This window comes from Chlorocebus sabaeus, chromosome 6 (genome assembly GCF_047675955.1).
Source record: "Chlorocebus sabaeus isolate Y175 chromosome 6, mChlSab1.0.hap1, whole genome shotgun sequence".
Taxonomy (NCBI): domain Eukaryota; kingdom Metazoa; phylum Chordata; class Mammalia; order Primates; family Cercopithecidae; genus Chlorocebus; species Chlorocebus sabaeus.
In genome coordinates, this window is record NC_132909.1 from 20,701,069 (window position 1) to 20,716,083 (window position 15,015).

Sequence of the window (15,015 nt, forward strand, 5' to 3'; positions counted from 1 at the left end):
GCACGAGCTCCTCGCAGCGTCTAGCGGCACTGACCAATCGGCATCTTCCCGCGCAGGGGCTTGGGTGCTCCCATTGGCACAGGAGGACGCCGAACCCGCCCCAGGGCCCGCCCGCCCCGCCCCTCGGGTAACCTAACAGGGTTCTAGGAACGCCCCCTGGCGCTGTAAATTGCAGTGCGTTCGGGATCTCCGATGTTACCACAAGCTGGCGGCGGGTGTCACTGTTGCGGTAACATAAAAACAACTTCGGTGTCCTTTTCCTTTTCCTCCCTCATTTGTCCTCTGCTGGCGTTTTGTTGGTTTGTTTTTGAGGGAAATCTCGCTCTATCATTCTGGACTGGAGTGGTGCCATCACGGCTTACTGCAGCCTCGGCCTCCTGGGCTCAAGAGATCCTCCCACCTCAGCCTCCCAGCTAAATTTTTAAAAATCAGTCAGGCTTGATGGCTTATACCTAGTAGCTGGGACCACAGGCGCAGACCACCACACTCGGCTGATTTGTTTTTAATTTTTTTGTAGAGACAAGGTTTCCTCATGTTGCCAAGCCTGGTTTCCATCTCCTGGGTTCAAGCGATCCTCCTGCTTTGGCCTCCCAAAGTGCTGGGATTACAGGCGTGAGCCACTGCGATGGGCCATTTTTTGAGATAGAGTCTCGCTCTGTCGCCCAGGCTGGAGTGCGGTGGCGTGATCTCCGCTCACTGCAAGCTCCACCGCCTCCCGGGTTCACGCCATTCTTCTGCCTCAGCCTCCCTAGAAGCTGGGACTACAGGCACCTGCCACCACGCCCGGCTAATTTTTTTGTATTTTTTTAGTAGAGACGGGGTTTCACCGTGTTCGCCAGGATGGTCTCGATCTCCTGACCTCGTGATCCGCCCGCCTCGGCCTCCAAAAGTGCTGGGATTATAGGCGTGAGCCACCGCACCCGGCCTTTTTTTTTTTTTTTTTTTTAAAGTTTTGTAGAGGCTGGGCGTGGTGGCTCACGCCTGTAATCCCAGCACTTTGGGAGGCCGAGGTGGGTGGATCACTTGAAGTCACGAGTTCGAGACCAGCCCGGGCAACATGGTGAAACCCCATCTTTACTAAAAATACAAAAATTAGCCAGGCATGGTGGCATGCACTTGTGGTCCCAGCTGCCCAGGAGGCTGAGGAAGGAGAATCACTTGAACCCGGGAGGCAGAGGCTGCAGTGAGCTGAGATCAAGCCACTGCACTCCAGCCTGGGCGACAGAGCGAGACTCCATGTCAAAAAAGAAATTTTTGTAGAGAGGAGTCCAGCTATGTCTCCCAGGTTTGCCTCTTAACTCCAGGGTTCAAGCAATCCTTCCCCCTCAGCCTCCCAAAGTGTTGGGATTACAGGCTTGAGCCAGTGTGCCTGGCCCTGTCCTCTGCTCTTAAAGCAGCCCAGATGGAGTGGTGTTCACCCAACTCACCCTAAAATCCAAAACTTTCTCCCTTCTTTACACCTCAGGGTTTGAATTACATAAGGGACCTAGGAATCCCGGCACACCCCTCACACACCAGGCCCTCCTCATCGGTCACAATGTGCCTATTAGGCCTTCACTCCTCCCCCTTCTAAGCCTTGGAATGAGTAGGTACAGTACACCATAGTGGTTGAGAAATTATACCCTAGGAGTCAGGCAGACAAGGGTTAGGGTTTGATTCTATTACTCACCAGCTCCATGTTCCTGCCAAATTGCTTCCCATCTATATAACGGAGATAATAGTACCTACCTCTTAGAGCTGTTACTGAGGATTAATTGGAGTTTCATATGTAAAAAGTGCTTAGCAGATATAAAGGGAGTACTTAATAAAGAATAACTAATATATATATATAGCATTTAATGTGTACTACTGGGCAAAGTATCTTATCTCTTTTACAGAGGAGAAAACTAAGATTGAGAGAAGATAAGTCACAGAGTGAATTCCTGGTGATGCCACAGCTTGAAGATGAAATTCCAGACTCCATGCTCTTAAACCACGGAACCTATTTCTACGGTTACTACTACTGTTGTTTTGTTGCTGTTGCTAAGTAAACATTGTGTTAGATCTAATCTCTTCCTTACAGTATTCTGGTATCCAGTAGTTCCTAGACAATTCTGCTGGAAGTTGGGGGTGGACCAGGAGCCTAGAGGAAAGAACAGGGATAGAACTTGTTCCTTAAGGACAGATCTGAGTAACCCCATAACCCTGTTTACCCCAAGGCAGGACACTTGGGGGGCTATTTGTTGACATAAATCGAATGTTAAAAATTGCCCAGAGGCGGGCCACAGTGGCTCACACCTGTAATCTCCACACTTCAGGAGGCTGAGGTGGGAGGATCGCTTGAGCCCAGGAGTTTAAGACCAGACCAGGCAACATAGTGAGACCATGTCTCTACAAAAACATTTTTAAAATTAGCCAGGATTGGTGGTGCGCACCTGTAATCCCAGCTGCTCGGGAGGCTGAGGTGGGGGGATCACTTGAGCTCAGGAGTTTGAGGCTGCAATGAGCTATGATCATGCCACTGCACTCCAGCCTGGGTGATGATCTCAATTAAAAAAAAAAAAATTGCTCCAGCCAAAAACCTGGACTTACAATCTTGACTCCTCTCTTTATCTCAAACCCCATATATAAATCTGTGGATTCTATTTACAAAGTAGGCCCAGCACCTGCCTAGTCTTCAGGGCCCTCACCCTGGACCTGTCTGCCGCTGTCTTGTCCTGAACCTTCACAGCAGCCTCCTCTCTGGCAAACTGCCCCCCACCCCACCCCCACTCTGCTGACCACATGCAGCAAAGGGAGCCTGTGAACTGAGTCAGGTCACATCCCTTCCATGCTCGTAATTTCCTGTGGCTCAGTCTCTCTCAGGGTAAAAACCTAAGTCCATTCAATGCCTTCAACGCCTTACAGATCTGCCCCATCGCCCCTCTGCCCTCATCTCCTGGCACTCTCTTCTTTGCTTCCTCCCCTCTCAACACTCTAGCTCCCTGAAGCTCCTCAGACTTACCAGACACTCTTGCCTCAGGGACTTGCACTGGCTGTTCCCTTTACTTAAAACACCCTTCCCTGCAGACATCCCCAGGACTCCCTCACCCCCGTCAGGGCTTTATTCAAATGCCAGCTCCTGGCCGGGCACAGTGGCTCACACCTGTAATCACTTGGGAGATTTCCACCTGGAATCACTTGGGACACTTTGGGAGACCAAGGCAAGTGGATCACTTGAGGTCAGGAGTCCGAGACCAGCCTGGCCAACATGGTGAAACCCTGACTCCACTAAACATACAAAAATTAACCGAGCATTGTGGTACCCACCTGTAATCCCAGCTACTCGGGAGCCTGAGGCAGGAGAATCGCTTGAACCCAGGAGGCAGAGGCTGCAGTGAGCAGAGATCATGCCACTGTACTCTGGCCTGGGTGACAGAGTTAGACTCTGTCTCAAAACGACGACAACAAATGCCAGCTCCTGAGGAGGGCCTGACCTGGCCACTCTCGCTAAAATGGTGTGTATCCCCCATTCCCACTTTCTTTTTTTCTTTCTGCTATCATTTCTAACATATTAAGTCATTTACTTATTATCTCCCCTATTATAAAGCTCATAAACTCTTTGCAGGAGGGACTTCGGTCTGCTCTGCCCACTGCTTTATCTCCAGTGCTTTCAACAGGGCTTGGCACATAATTAGGTGCTCAGTAAATGCACTTGTTGAGTGTCTTATAAAACTCAGCTTGAGGGTCTGATGGGAGAAGGGAGAATTGAAGTAGGAGACTTGTTTGGCAGTTCAGGAAGGTGAGTGGGTGGGGTGCACAGAGGCAAATAAATAACACAGGCTGAGACTTTGTCACAGACATTTCTTGGAGCAGATCTCGTGCCCCCTCCCCCGATGACAAGGCTGGGTCTTTGGCCCCCATCCTCCCCCACCACTTCAGCCTGCACTGACACTAACAATATTGAGGTCACAGACTGGCTTAGAATCAAGATCAGGAAGATATATGTTGGGGTGCCTCCCCCAAATCTGGGGGCCAAGCATCCAATCTGAGGGGCAAGCGGCTGGGAAATTGGGCCTGGGGGCTCTAGGGTCTGAGGTCTGCCTGGCTCCCAGGGCGGCCCTCCATGCACCCCTGATTTGGGGGCAATGAAGGGGAATCATGGATCAGAGGTGGGTCTCAGCAGGGAGCAGGACTGGGGGACCTGGGAGAGGCGCTGCTGGGAAGTGGTGGCCAGGGGACCTTTCCCCAGCCCCCACCGCTTCATCTGCAGATCCCACAGCACCGTACAGCACTCTGGTCCCCCGTCCCACCCCTCCCCAAAACGAGGTAGGTTAAGAATGGAGCTTCCCCCCTGCCCACCACGGAAGGGGGGAGACCGAGGCACAGAGAGGGGCATGGGAACCCAGGCTGCCCCAGCCCCCAATCCCTCCACCCTCAGCTCTGGTGGGTCTGACAGTGATAAGAGCTGGGCAGAGTGGGGAGGGGAGAGACACCCCCGCTTTTCTCTCACCCATCCCAGGGTCTGGTTGGGAGTGCTGAATCTCACAGGTTCCAGATGTAATAAATAGTTAATAATTTAAAGGAAGAGACAGAGGACCTATCCTTTGAACCCCAACAAGGCCATCCAAGTCTGGGTAATGAAGAAAGGTTAAGTGCACAGTTCCAGATGCTTGGGGCCAGATGCAGGTTCCAAGCCCACACAACACTGAGACTGTCTTGCTCCAAGACCTTGATGCCCCTATACAGGACACCAGATCTTCAATCCACTGGAAGTCCCATTTCACTTGGGGAAAAAAAGCCTGTGGCACTCCCCCCTTGCACAGAAGAAGAGACTCAGCGGGCCACAGGCTTTCAAACTTCCTGAAGCAACTTCTAACTCTAAAGTGGAAGAGAGCCAGGCGCAGTGGCTCGCGCCTGTAATCCCAGCACATTGGGAGGCTGAGGCAGGTGGATCACAAGGTCAGGAGTTCGAGACCATCCTGGCCAACATGGTGAAACCCTATCTCTACTCAAAATACAAAAAACTAGCCAGGTGTGGTGGCACATGCCTGATATCCCAGCTACTCGGGAGGCTGAGGCAGAAGAATGGCTTGAACCCGGGAGGGGGAGATTGTGGTAAGCCGAGATTGTGCCACAGAACTCCAGCCTGGGTGGTAGAGCGGGATTCTGTCTCAAAACAAACAAACAAACAAATAAATAAATAAATAGGAAGAGAAGGGGTTAATGGAGGGACAGAACATAAAAGGCGGAACTTGAACCTGGACTAGGAATTAAGGTTGAACTTGAAGGAAGATCTGCAAGGGTGGGGGCTACGGGACAGCAGAGCCATACCTAGCCTGAAAGGTTCCATTGCACACACTTCCAAGGGCACAGCATGGCCAGCAGACTGGTGTGACTTCCAGCTCCTCAAAACCCTGGGCTGTATGCCTTCACTTAATGAAGATTCTGCATAATCATCTGTGACAATGCTGGGTCCTAGACATGACAGTGACGGAGCTCCTAGTTGGTCCCTTTTTTTTTTTTTCTTTAAGAGACAGGGTCTCACTACATTACCCAGGCTGGTCTCAAACTCCTGGCCTCAAGCGATCCTCCTTCCTTGGCCTCCCAAAGTGCTGAGATTACAAGGCATGAGCCACTGCGCCCCACCCTGGGCGGTCCTACAATGAGTTCCAAATGGAAGGGATCCCACCCTAAGATAAAGGGGTAATTCTGAGGATTGCTGGGAGCTTGCGCCGGGATCCTTGGGACCAGAATTCCAGAGTCTGGAACCTTGGAGTTTTGGGGGCCTATGGATGGCAGGATTCAAGGGGCAGCAGGTCTCCAAGGATGGACAAGTGGGGCTGGGGGAATCGGATGTAGAGGCATCTTGGGGTTCATCAGGCTAGAGAGGTTTGAGTCCAAAGAAATATGGGGTCTGAGGGTGCTAGGGTCTTGGGGCACCTCAAATCTGAATGCCTCTGGTTTGGAGGGATGAAGGTCTTGGATCAGGAACAATCCCGATGTTGTAGGGGCTTGAGCCTTGCATTGGGGGGTCAGTGGCACCTTTGGGGTATTGGATCCAGTGCTCCTAAAGTACCTTGGGGTCACTCAGGGGCTGAGGGCCAAGGGGGTCAGAGGTCTGGGTCGCCATGAGCATCCTGTCTTCTGGGAGCTGGATTCCCAGCCCTTAAGGGGTCAGGAATCTGTGGATAGAAAGAAGCTGAAGATTCCAGGGCATTTGGGGTCTCAAAATCCAGGTCCAGGAGGAACTGTGAGAGGGCTGTTTGAGAACTCGAGACCAGTATCTCGGGCCCTGAAGTGTTGGTAGCCTTCAGTCGCACATTTGAGGGCACCAGGCACCTCTGAGTCCTATAAATGATATCCAAAGCTCCTGAGAACCCTGGCTTTGGGGTGGGTGGACCTATGGAGGTCTTTGATCCCTGGCTTCCAGAGCATCTTGGTGTCTGATATGTGGATCTTGGGGGCTCTGGGATGGGTATCCCAAGTCATTTTGGTAAGAGAACATCTCGTGTTTGAGTATATCCGAGCACTCAGTGCATCATAAGGAGTCCGGGGTCCTAGGGTGTCTGGGGGTTCCCTGGACATCTTAGACTTCAGTGTTCCTGGATTGGAGGCCAGGTCTGTGGGCACTCAGTTGTGGGCAGATGTTGGGGCAGCATCTGGAGATTCCAGAGCATAACAGAGTTTCAAACTCTGTTTGAAGCTGTCCCGGGGGTTCTGCTGTCTCAGGGGTCCTGAGACTATAAGAGTGTCTCAGATGTGGGGGCACCAGGTCTTAGGTGAACATTCAGGGACTGTTTGGGGGTGACTCTAGGTCCTATGGTCTCAAGATCTGATCTGGGAGTTGAATAAAGGCAGAGTCAGGTATGGGCAAGTCCTGACTAATTGTGGGGCTGTAATCTGAGGGACATGGTGCCAGGCGTGACCGGGGTCTATGTCGTTCATTTCAACAGGGACCTGCCCTTTTAGGGATCTATGCACTCCCTGGCCCTTCTGAGATGCAAAGTATGGGGACGCCTGGAGCCTCCTCGTGGGGTGTAGGGGTGGGGGAACGCCAGAACTCAGTACGCCTGGGACCTCTTGGACAGACATCCCAATGAAGCTGGGGCTGGGGTCTCTCAGTCCTAGGTTTGGGTTCCAGGTTCCAGGTCTGAGATCTCTCAATCCAAACTCAAGCTCCAAGTGCCGGATGTGCCTAGGTTTGGGTTTTAGGTCCGAACGGAGTCCGGGGTCCTGGACCCTCAATTTTGGGTCCTCGGGCCGGCTAGGGGACCCACCAGGCCGTCCTCACCGCGCAGCCTCCTCGTGGCGACCCCCGCAGCCGGCGCAGCCGCATCGCGCTGCGACCCAGTGGCACGCGCGCAGGGGCGCATAGCAGCAGAGGCAGGGCACTGCCAGGGAGAGCGCCGCCAGAGCTGCCCAGCGCGCGGCGGGGCGCGGGTGGCCCGGCTCGCAGGCGCACGGGTCCGAGAAGTCGCCCTCGGCGTCCGACAGGCAGTGGTAGAGCAAGCTCTCGGCGCACCACAGGCAGCTCAGACGGCGCACCAGGAGGCGACCCGGGTCCGGGGCCTCTGCGCAGCGGCCGCCACGCCCGTCTGCTCTGCGGCGGAAGAGCGCGCGGCAATGCACGCAGCGCGCTGCCTCCTCCGCCTCAGGGGAGGTCTTGGCAGGCGCAGAGGCTGGGCCCGGGCCGGGAGGTGGGCGAGCTGGGGGCGCTGGGGGCGCAGCCTCGGTCAAAGGGGCAGGTAGTGCCGCTGGGGGCCCCAGGGCGGCGCCCCTCAACGCGCCGGTCTTGGCGAAGCGCACGACGCAGGTGGACAGGGAGAGGGGCGCGGGTGGCCCGGAGCGCCGGTAATCCTCGTAGCCGCGGCCGCCCCACCCCAGGCCCCCTGCCCCTGCCAGGGGCTCTGAGGGCTCCGGAATCCCCGTGAACGGTAGAAGCGGCGGGTAGCTCTGCAGGACGAAGGGACAAAGAGATCAGAATCCATCCCAGTCTCAGCCTCAAGGATCCAGTTCCCTAGCGCACTCTTGAGTCTGGGATTGAGATTTTCAAGACCCCAGCTTGCTTCTCTCCCAAGGTCCCTCAATCCCCACTTTTCTCCAGGGACAGACAGAGGAATCCACGCACCAACCCCACACCTTTAAGGACCCAGAGGCCGAAGGTTCCCAGTCCTGTCCTCTCTTAAGATCCAAGAGCCCCAGCTCCCAGCCCCCTCCACCTTGAGATCCAGGGGTTCTGGACCCAGCCACCTCCTCCTTAAAGGCGCAGGAGTTTGGTTCCTGGGCCCCTTTTACCCTCCTGGGTACTAACTCACCCACCCTCCTTGTTAATTTAACAGTCCTCTTCCAGGAGTTCCCCAAATATACACTCTGAAAATGGTCCTAAACCTCTTTGGACTTCGGAACCCCTTAAAATCTCCAAGAGCGCAAGGAGACTCGGGAAGCCCGCACCCAAGCCTCCTAGAAACCCAGGCCTCCAAGCCTCTCCCTATTTCCCCGCCGCTTTCTCCCAGTCCCGCCCAGTTATCAGGTCAGCCATCCCCTGGAATCTGTGGTTTTTCAGCCCCCTGGACCATGGCTCCCACTCCCTTTGGGTCCCGAGTGCACCGCCCCATTCCCCCAGGAGCCTCAGGCTCCCAGGTCGCACCTGAGCTGAGGAGCGGCGGCGCTGGGGGGGCGTGGTCGGCCCGAAGCCTGAAGCTGACTCCATCGTGATGACGGGGGCGGCAGCGGCGCTGGGAGGCGTCTCCTGGCGGCTGTGACTGGAGGAGGAGTCGCTGTCCACGTGGGACTGGAGGAGATTGGCTGCCTCAGAGCGGGGACACGCCCCCGCACAACCGATGCCCTCACATAGACCCCCTCCCATTGAGAGCGAGGGCTCTGCGACCAGGAAGACCTGGGTTCAAACCCTGGCTCTGTCACTGGTTGTGTGACCTCCGGCAAGTGAGCTCACCTCTTGGAGCCTCAGTTTCCTCCTCTGTAAAACGGGGATCCTAAGAGTACCTATTCATAAGGATGCGGTTAGGGCCACTGTCAAGGGCACAGCACATGCCTGAAGTACTGGGAGAACTGGAAATGCTTATTATTATTTTTGTGGAACTCTTTTCCTGATCTAACCAGCTCGCCAAACCTGCAGAACATCTAATGGTCTTTCCACTTCTCACAACCCCTCTCCCCGGGGCAGCCAGCTGCCTTCCTCTCTCACTCCCAGCCCCACACTTTTATTGGGGCAGTCCCACCCACTCTGAGTGCTCCTCTTCCCATGCAAACCAGCCTCTGTTCTGAAACTAGCCGAAACATGACTTCTCAGACCCTTAGCTTCCTTTCTGTCACTTGGGCATAACTCCTACCTCATCTGCACACTGCCTTCAATAGACATTCATTGAGCACCCACAACGTGCCAGACTCACAAAGACCACCGTGCAGATTCCAGAGGGGGCCTGGACAGCAAAGCATCTTTCCCGGGTAAGCGCTGGATGCACGGAAACTGTCTACAACTGTTGTGGCCCCACTTCATCTCCCATGACCCTGGAATCCCCCCGCTTTTCTGCCCAGGGAATCAATTTTGTTCCTGCAGGTGTTTTCGGTAACTCCCATGGTTTCCAGCAAGTGCCAAATTGCACCCGATATTATGTGCATTCATTCATTCAGTTTATTCAACACATATTTACTAAACACTTACTGTGTGCCAGGCACTGTTTCAGGCATTGGAGACACAGCAAGAAACCAACAAAAGATCCTTGCCGGCCTCAAGCTGACATTCTAGCATGGGAGATAGACCATAAACTAATAGATAAGAAGAAAATAGGCCGGGAAATACACCTGTAATCCCAGCACTTTGGGAGGCCAAAGCGGGCGGATCACAAGGTCAGGAGTTTGAGACCAGCCTGGCCAACATAGTGAAACCCCATCTCTACTAAAACTACAAAAAATTAGCTGGGCACCTGTAATCCCAGCTGCTTGGGAGACTGAGGCAGAAGAATCCCTTGAACCCGGGAGGTGGAGGTTACAGTGAACCAAGATTGTATCCCTGCACTCCGGCCTGGGTGACAGTGCAAGACTGTCTCAAAAACAAAAAAGATAATAGTATTTTCAGAAAGGAAATAAGGAAAATGCTTTAGAACATGGGAAAAAATTAGCACCAGACAAGGGGCATTGATAGATTGCAATTTTAAATGGAATACTTAAATTTAAATACTCAGGGAGGCCCTATCTGAGAAGTTGATATTTGCGTAAAGCCCTGAAAGAAACAAGGGAACGAGCCACAAGGAAATCTGCGAGTGTTCCAGGCAACAGCCAGTCCAGAGGCGCTGGGGCAGGACTGTGCCTGCCATGTTAGAGTAAGAGCCAGAAGGCTGTGTGGCTGGAGCCGCGTAAGCAAGGGGGCCAGACACACAGGGCCACATGGCATGGGATCTCATATGCCACTGTAAGGACTTTGTCCTTTACCTGAGTGAGCTGGAGCCCTGGGAGGGTTCCGAGTGTGGGAGGGGCATGATCTGACTCAGCCATTGATAGGGATCCTCTGGCTGTGTGTGGGGGAGGGAGGGAAGGAGTTGACAGTGAGAAGCTATTGATATGGTCCAGTTGGGAGATGAGTTTGGACGGTACCAGGTTGGAAACAGATTGTGATAGTTGGGAAAGTGGAACCAATATTTGCTGACAGATGAGATGAGACGCATAAAAGGTAAGAGGAGTCAGGGATGACTCCAAGGTTTAGAGCCTGAGTAACTGGAAGCATGGGGTTGTCATTAATTTGTTCATCCATTTACTTTTAATATTTATTCATTTTTATTGTTTATGTATTTTTTTTTTTTTCAATTTTCTGCCTTTCCACACTAGAATAGAAGCTCCAGGAGGAAAGGAAGTTTTTGTTCACTGATGTAACCCAGTGCCTAAAACACTGTCTGGTATATAAAAGGTGCACAATAAGGACCCTTGAATGAATGTGTGAAACATGACAGGGCAGAAAGACTAGAATAACTGGGATTGAATTGACACTCATAGTTCGGGCCCAATTTTGTGTCCCCAGCATGTGGCATGGTGCCTGCTACACAGTAGGTGCTCAAGAATGTTCATAGAATCAACACCCCTGCCCTCCCAGCAGAGAGGCATCCTGGACACTCACCGTCAGAGGGCAGGGGGTCTCTGCAGTATCCTGGGAAGGAGAGGAGGAGGAGGAGGAGGAGGAGGAGGAGGAGGGGGTGAGTGAGCCTGGGGCAGGGAGAGAGGCAGAGAGTGAGTTCCTTGAGCCCAGCTTCTCTTCCCGCTCCCAGACCAGCGCCCAGTGCACGCCACCTGGGCTGCTCACCTCGACCCAGCGCGGCCAGCGCAGCCAGCAGGCTCTTCTGGAACTCATCAGCCTCTGCAGGGCTCTGAAACGTCAGTCCAAACTTGCAGTCACCCAGGCTCCAGTGGTGAAAGATGGGATTCACCTTGTTGTAAACCAAGCCTGGCTTCAGGGTACACTCCAAGGTCGTCTGAGGGGCAGGAGGAGAGCAGGGTCAGATACCCCAACCCAGACATGCCTGTGACATCTCCTCCATCACCAGCCCTCATGCACACCCTAGTGTCTTCTTACACCTAGGTCACCAGCCCTAAGTGTAACCCTGAACCCTGATCAATGCTGATATGACTCCCCAGTTTTACTTGTTTTGTTTTTTGAAACAGTCTTACTCTGTCACCCAGGCTGGAGTGCAATGGTGTGATCAGGTCTCACTGCAGAATCAACCTCCCGATCTCAAGTGATTCTCCCACCTCAGCCTCCCAAAGTGCTGGGATTACAGGCATGAACCCCCACACCCAGCTATGCCCAGTTTTACTGAACACACCTCTGATGCTCAAATATTTTCCCAACCCCTGTATTTTCCTAATACCTCCCGCTGATACCCCTGTAGAAACCCCGAATCTTACTGAATGCCCTAAAACATTGTTAACTCCTTTCTGATAACCCAGCATCCCCGCTCTGGCTCAAAAATACTTCCCAGACTTTACTGAACATCTCACAGTATTATTGTTAATCCTCTTCTAATAATCATCTCTGGAAACTTTACCCAAAAATGTTCTCTCCCTCTTTTTTTTTTTTTTTTTTTTTTTTTCCAGATGAGCTTTCTCTGTGTTGCCCAGGTTGGTCTCAAACTCTGGGCTCAAGCAATCCTCCTGCAACAGCCTCATGGGTGGCTGGGATTACATAGGCACTATATCCAGTGCTTACTCCAAAATAGTCTTATTAAACTTCCACAGATTCCCCCTCAGATGCTAGCCAACACCCTATTGATGTTCCCTCAAATCCTTGCTTAGTATCACCATATTCCTTCACTCCATTTCAAATCACCCCACTGACTCCTGCTCCGAAACAAAACCTTTCACCCAAGTCTTTCACACAATCCATATCTTTCTACTGCATCCCTAGCTGAAACTTCAACACTGTCCCTCCACATTGTGCCAGATGGCCCAGTTATTCCTGATGAACCCATGTATAGAATTGTCACCCGTCTCTGACACTTTCAAATGGACCCCAGCAAATGCTTCCCTATACTTAGGGCAGACAAGGGCCAGGTGGTGTAGGGCCTCGTGGCGAGGATCTCTGAGCAAGGTGGAGGGTTTTGAACACAGGAGGGACCCGGTCTGAGTCGGGGGGTGGGGGGAGGCAGTGCCCCTGTGGACCAGACAGGGGGCTGGAGAGGGGAGCAGGAGCAGTACAGGGAGACAACGAGGAGGCTGCTGTGATCGTCTGGCTGGAAGTGGCAGTGGACTGGACCTTCCTAACACCCCATGTATCCTGCAATTCCCAACTCTTATCTACAGGACAGATATTCACTCCCAAACTTCACACCCCAGCTTGATTTCTGGGCTGGGAGGCAACCTGACCTCTGCTCCACACACCAGCCCCACTCCCCTCCCTCCCCAGGTCCCTACCCTCCCCGCATGCCCCAGGGTGGCTCACTTTCTGGTCCCGGAGGCGCTCCCCGTGGATGACGTAGTGCCCCTGGCGGGCCCCCCCCTCGGGCCTGGCCCCTCGGACCCGACACACGCTCACCTGGCTGAGGCCCCCGCCCCCCACAGGCAGCCAGCCCCCACTGGAGTCATCTCGGGCCATCACCACAGCTCGGACCCGCACCATGTACCTGCAGGAGGTGGGGGGAAGGACAGGGACAACACAGTCATGAGCTCAAATCCTGCTCTCCCATGGAATGTTCCCCTAACCCTCATCTCCCTTCCAACTTTATCTCTCACGTCTGGGTCGACTGCACCCTAAGCTAGCAATACCCACCTTCAACCCCATGGCCACCTTCTTCCACATGGCTCCTTTCTTCCTCATGCCTTCTCTTCTCTCCCACCTCTATCTTCTTCTCCATGTCTGCCCTTTCTCTCTGTATCCACCTTTCCCCCATCTCTCCGTCCCCACCCCCACAGCCCTGGTGTTGCACTCCCCTCCCCCTCCTGCTCATCCCTATTACCCCCTTCTCCTCCCTCAGCACATACCCACAGCCCCACCCAGTGCTCCCCCTCACAGCTGGGTGCCTGCGCATATATATTTTCTCTGGGCCCATCAACTCAGCTCCCGTTCTCCCAACCCTGCCTCCGCACCCTGTCGTCCAGGTCACAGGCTGGGTGAGAAACCCAGGCTCTTTCCCCTCCACCCCTTCCCGGATTTATGAATGAGACCGGATGCAAAGCTCACTGAGTCACCCAGCAACGGGAGATGGGCAGGGAACAGGGAGAGAACCAGAAATGGCCAGAAAGAGAGGCTCAGAGGGAGATGGAGGCAGAGGAAGTCAGAAACGGGCGACCGAAGACACATCCAGAGAGCATTTCATTCACAAAAATCAAGGCTGCTCCCTCAGGCCCCAGCCGAGGGAAGCCAGGGGGGAAAGATGGGATTGGGGGGGAGATTGATCCTTCCTCCCTCTTCCCTTCCCGCCCCCCAGCCCCAGTATCCTTCAGAACCATTTTACCCCGCCCCCCAGCTCAGGGGACGTAGCCCTCCGCCCAGTAATCGGGATCAGTGTCCAGCCCCTCACTGCCACCCAGCACAGGGACCCTGGCGTCCCAACCTTAGGGACCCAGACGAGCTCTAGCCCCCTCCCCCACCTGCAGGCTGCTGGGTTTCCCCGGCCCTTCGGGAGGGGAAGGGGCGGCCGCAGCGCCCCCAGCCCCCTTTTCTCAATGGGATGGGATTTTGTGAATGAGCAGTCACGTGACGCTGCTTCCTTTGTCCGCCCGCCTCCCCCGACAACAGGTGAAGCAGGGAACGAGGGCAGGGGTCCCCCCAGGGCCTAGCTGGAATGGGGCACTGGGATTTCAGGGTGTCCTACGCTCCGCACACATCCTGTGTCCCCCGCGGGGGGGAGTGGTCCTCAGCGTTCCTCAATGGTGAGGGTCCAGGACGGAATTTTGTGAATGGGGCTTCCTCGGAGAAAGTCCAGACCCCCCAAATGAAGATTGGTACCCCGAATGGCTGCCGCGCAGTTTGAGGGGTCCCCACTCTCTAGTCCTCCCAGCCGGGGCCTGGGGGGCGCCTGGGTGGGCAGAAGGCGCAGCGCGGTCCTGGCCGCCCCCTCATCGGGGCAGGCAGTCTGTCAGCCCCCGCCCCCTCGCCCCCCTCGGCACCTGCCTGCGAGGCTCCGGCCGGGCTCCGAGCGGCGGCGACGCGGCCTCCTCCTCCTCCTTTTCGTTCCGGCTCCCTCGCTGGCTCCGGCGGCGCTGGAGACGGGCACCGGGAGCCGGGGCGAGGGGGGAGGGAGGGGGAACCTGGAAGACGGGTGGGGGGGGGGAAGGGGCGGCTGGGGGAGGGGTAAGAGCGAGGCGGGCTTACTTGCCTGCTGGGTCCTAGAGCCCGGTACTAGCTCTAGCGAGCAACCCCCCAGCCCCCATTTTCTTAAGATCCAGAGGGGATCCCCCACTTTTCCACCCATCTGCGCCATTGGTCTCTAATGCTATGAGGAGGGGATGGGGCAGGGACAGGGACTGGTCTCAAGGTTCTAAAGAGGCGGTGGTCTACGCTGTGGCTTCGAAATAGGAGGGGCTGAGTGCCTGGCAGGGTTCGATAAG

The 15,015-nt window shown here is 54.6% G+C and overlaps 1 protein-coding gene across 4 annotated transcripts; it reads right to left on the minus strand.

Moving 5' to 3' along the window:
• Positions 1–1,824: 1,824 nt before the first annotated feature.
• SPRED3 (sprouty related EVH1 domain containing 3) lies at positions 1,825–14,890 on the minus strand. 4 transcript variants are annotated; one of them, XM_037991627.2, is made up of 6 exons: positions 14,575–14,890; positions 13,001–13,088; positions 11,273–11,441; positions 11,090–11,175; positions 8,609–8,752; positions 1,825–7,914 (listed from the first exon to the last, which is right to left on the minus strand). In XM_037991627.2, exons 1-6 carry the CDS (start codon positions 14,886–14,888, stop codon positions 7,249–7,251), a joined length of 1,467 nt encoding a protein of 488 aa, XP_037847555.2. In that variant the 5' UTR covers positions 14,889–14,890; the 3' UTR covers positions 1,825–7,248. The 4 variants fall into 4 exon arrangements, with proteins under 4 accessions (XP_037847555.2, XP_007994875.3, XP_007994874.2 ...); XM_007996684.3 differs by having other exon boundaries at positions 12,908–13,088; XM_007996683.3 differs by having other exon boundaries at positions 12,908–13,088; positions 14,579–14,689.
• Between the last annotated feature and the right edge of the window lie 125 nt (positions 14,891–15,015).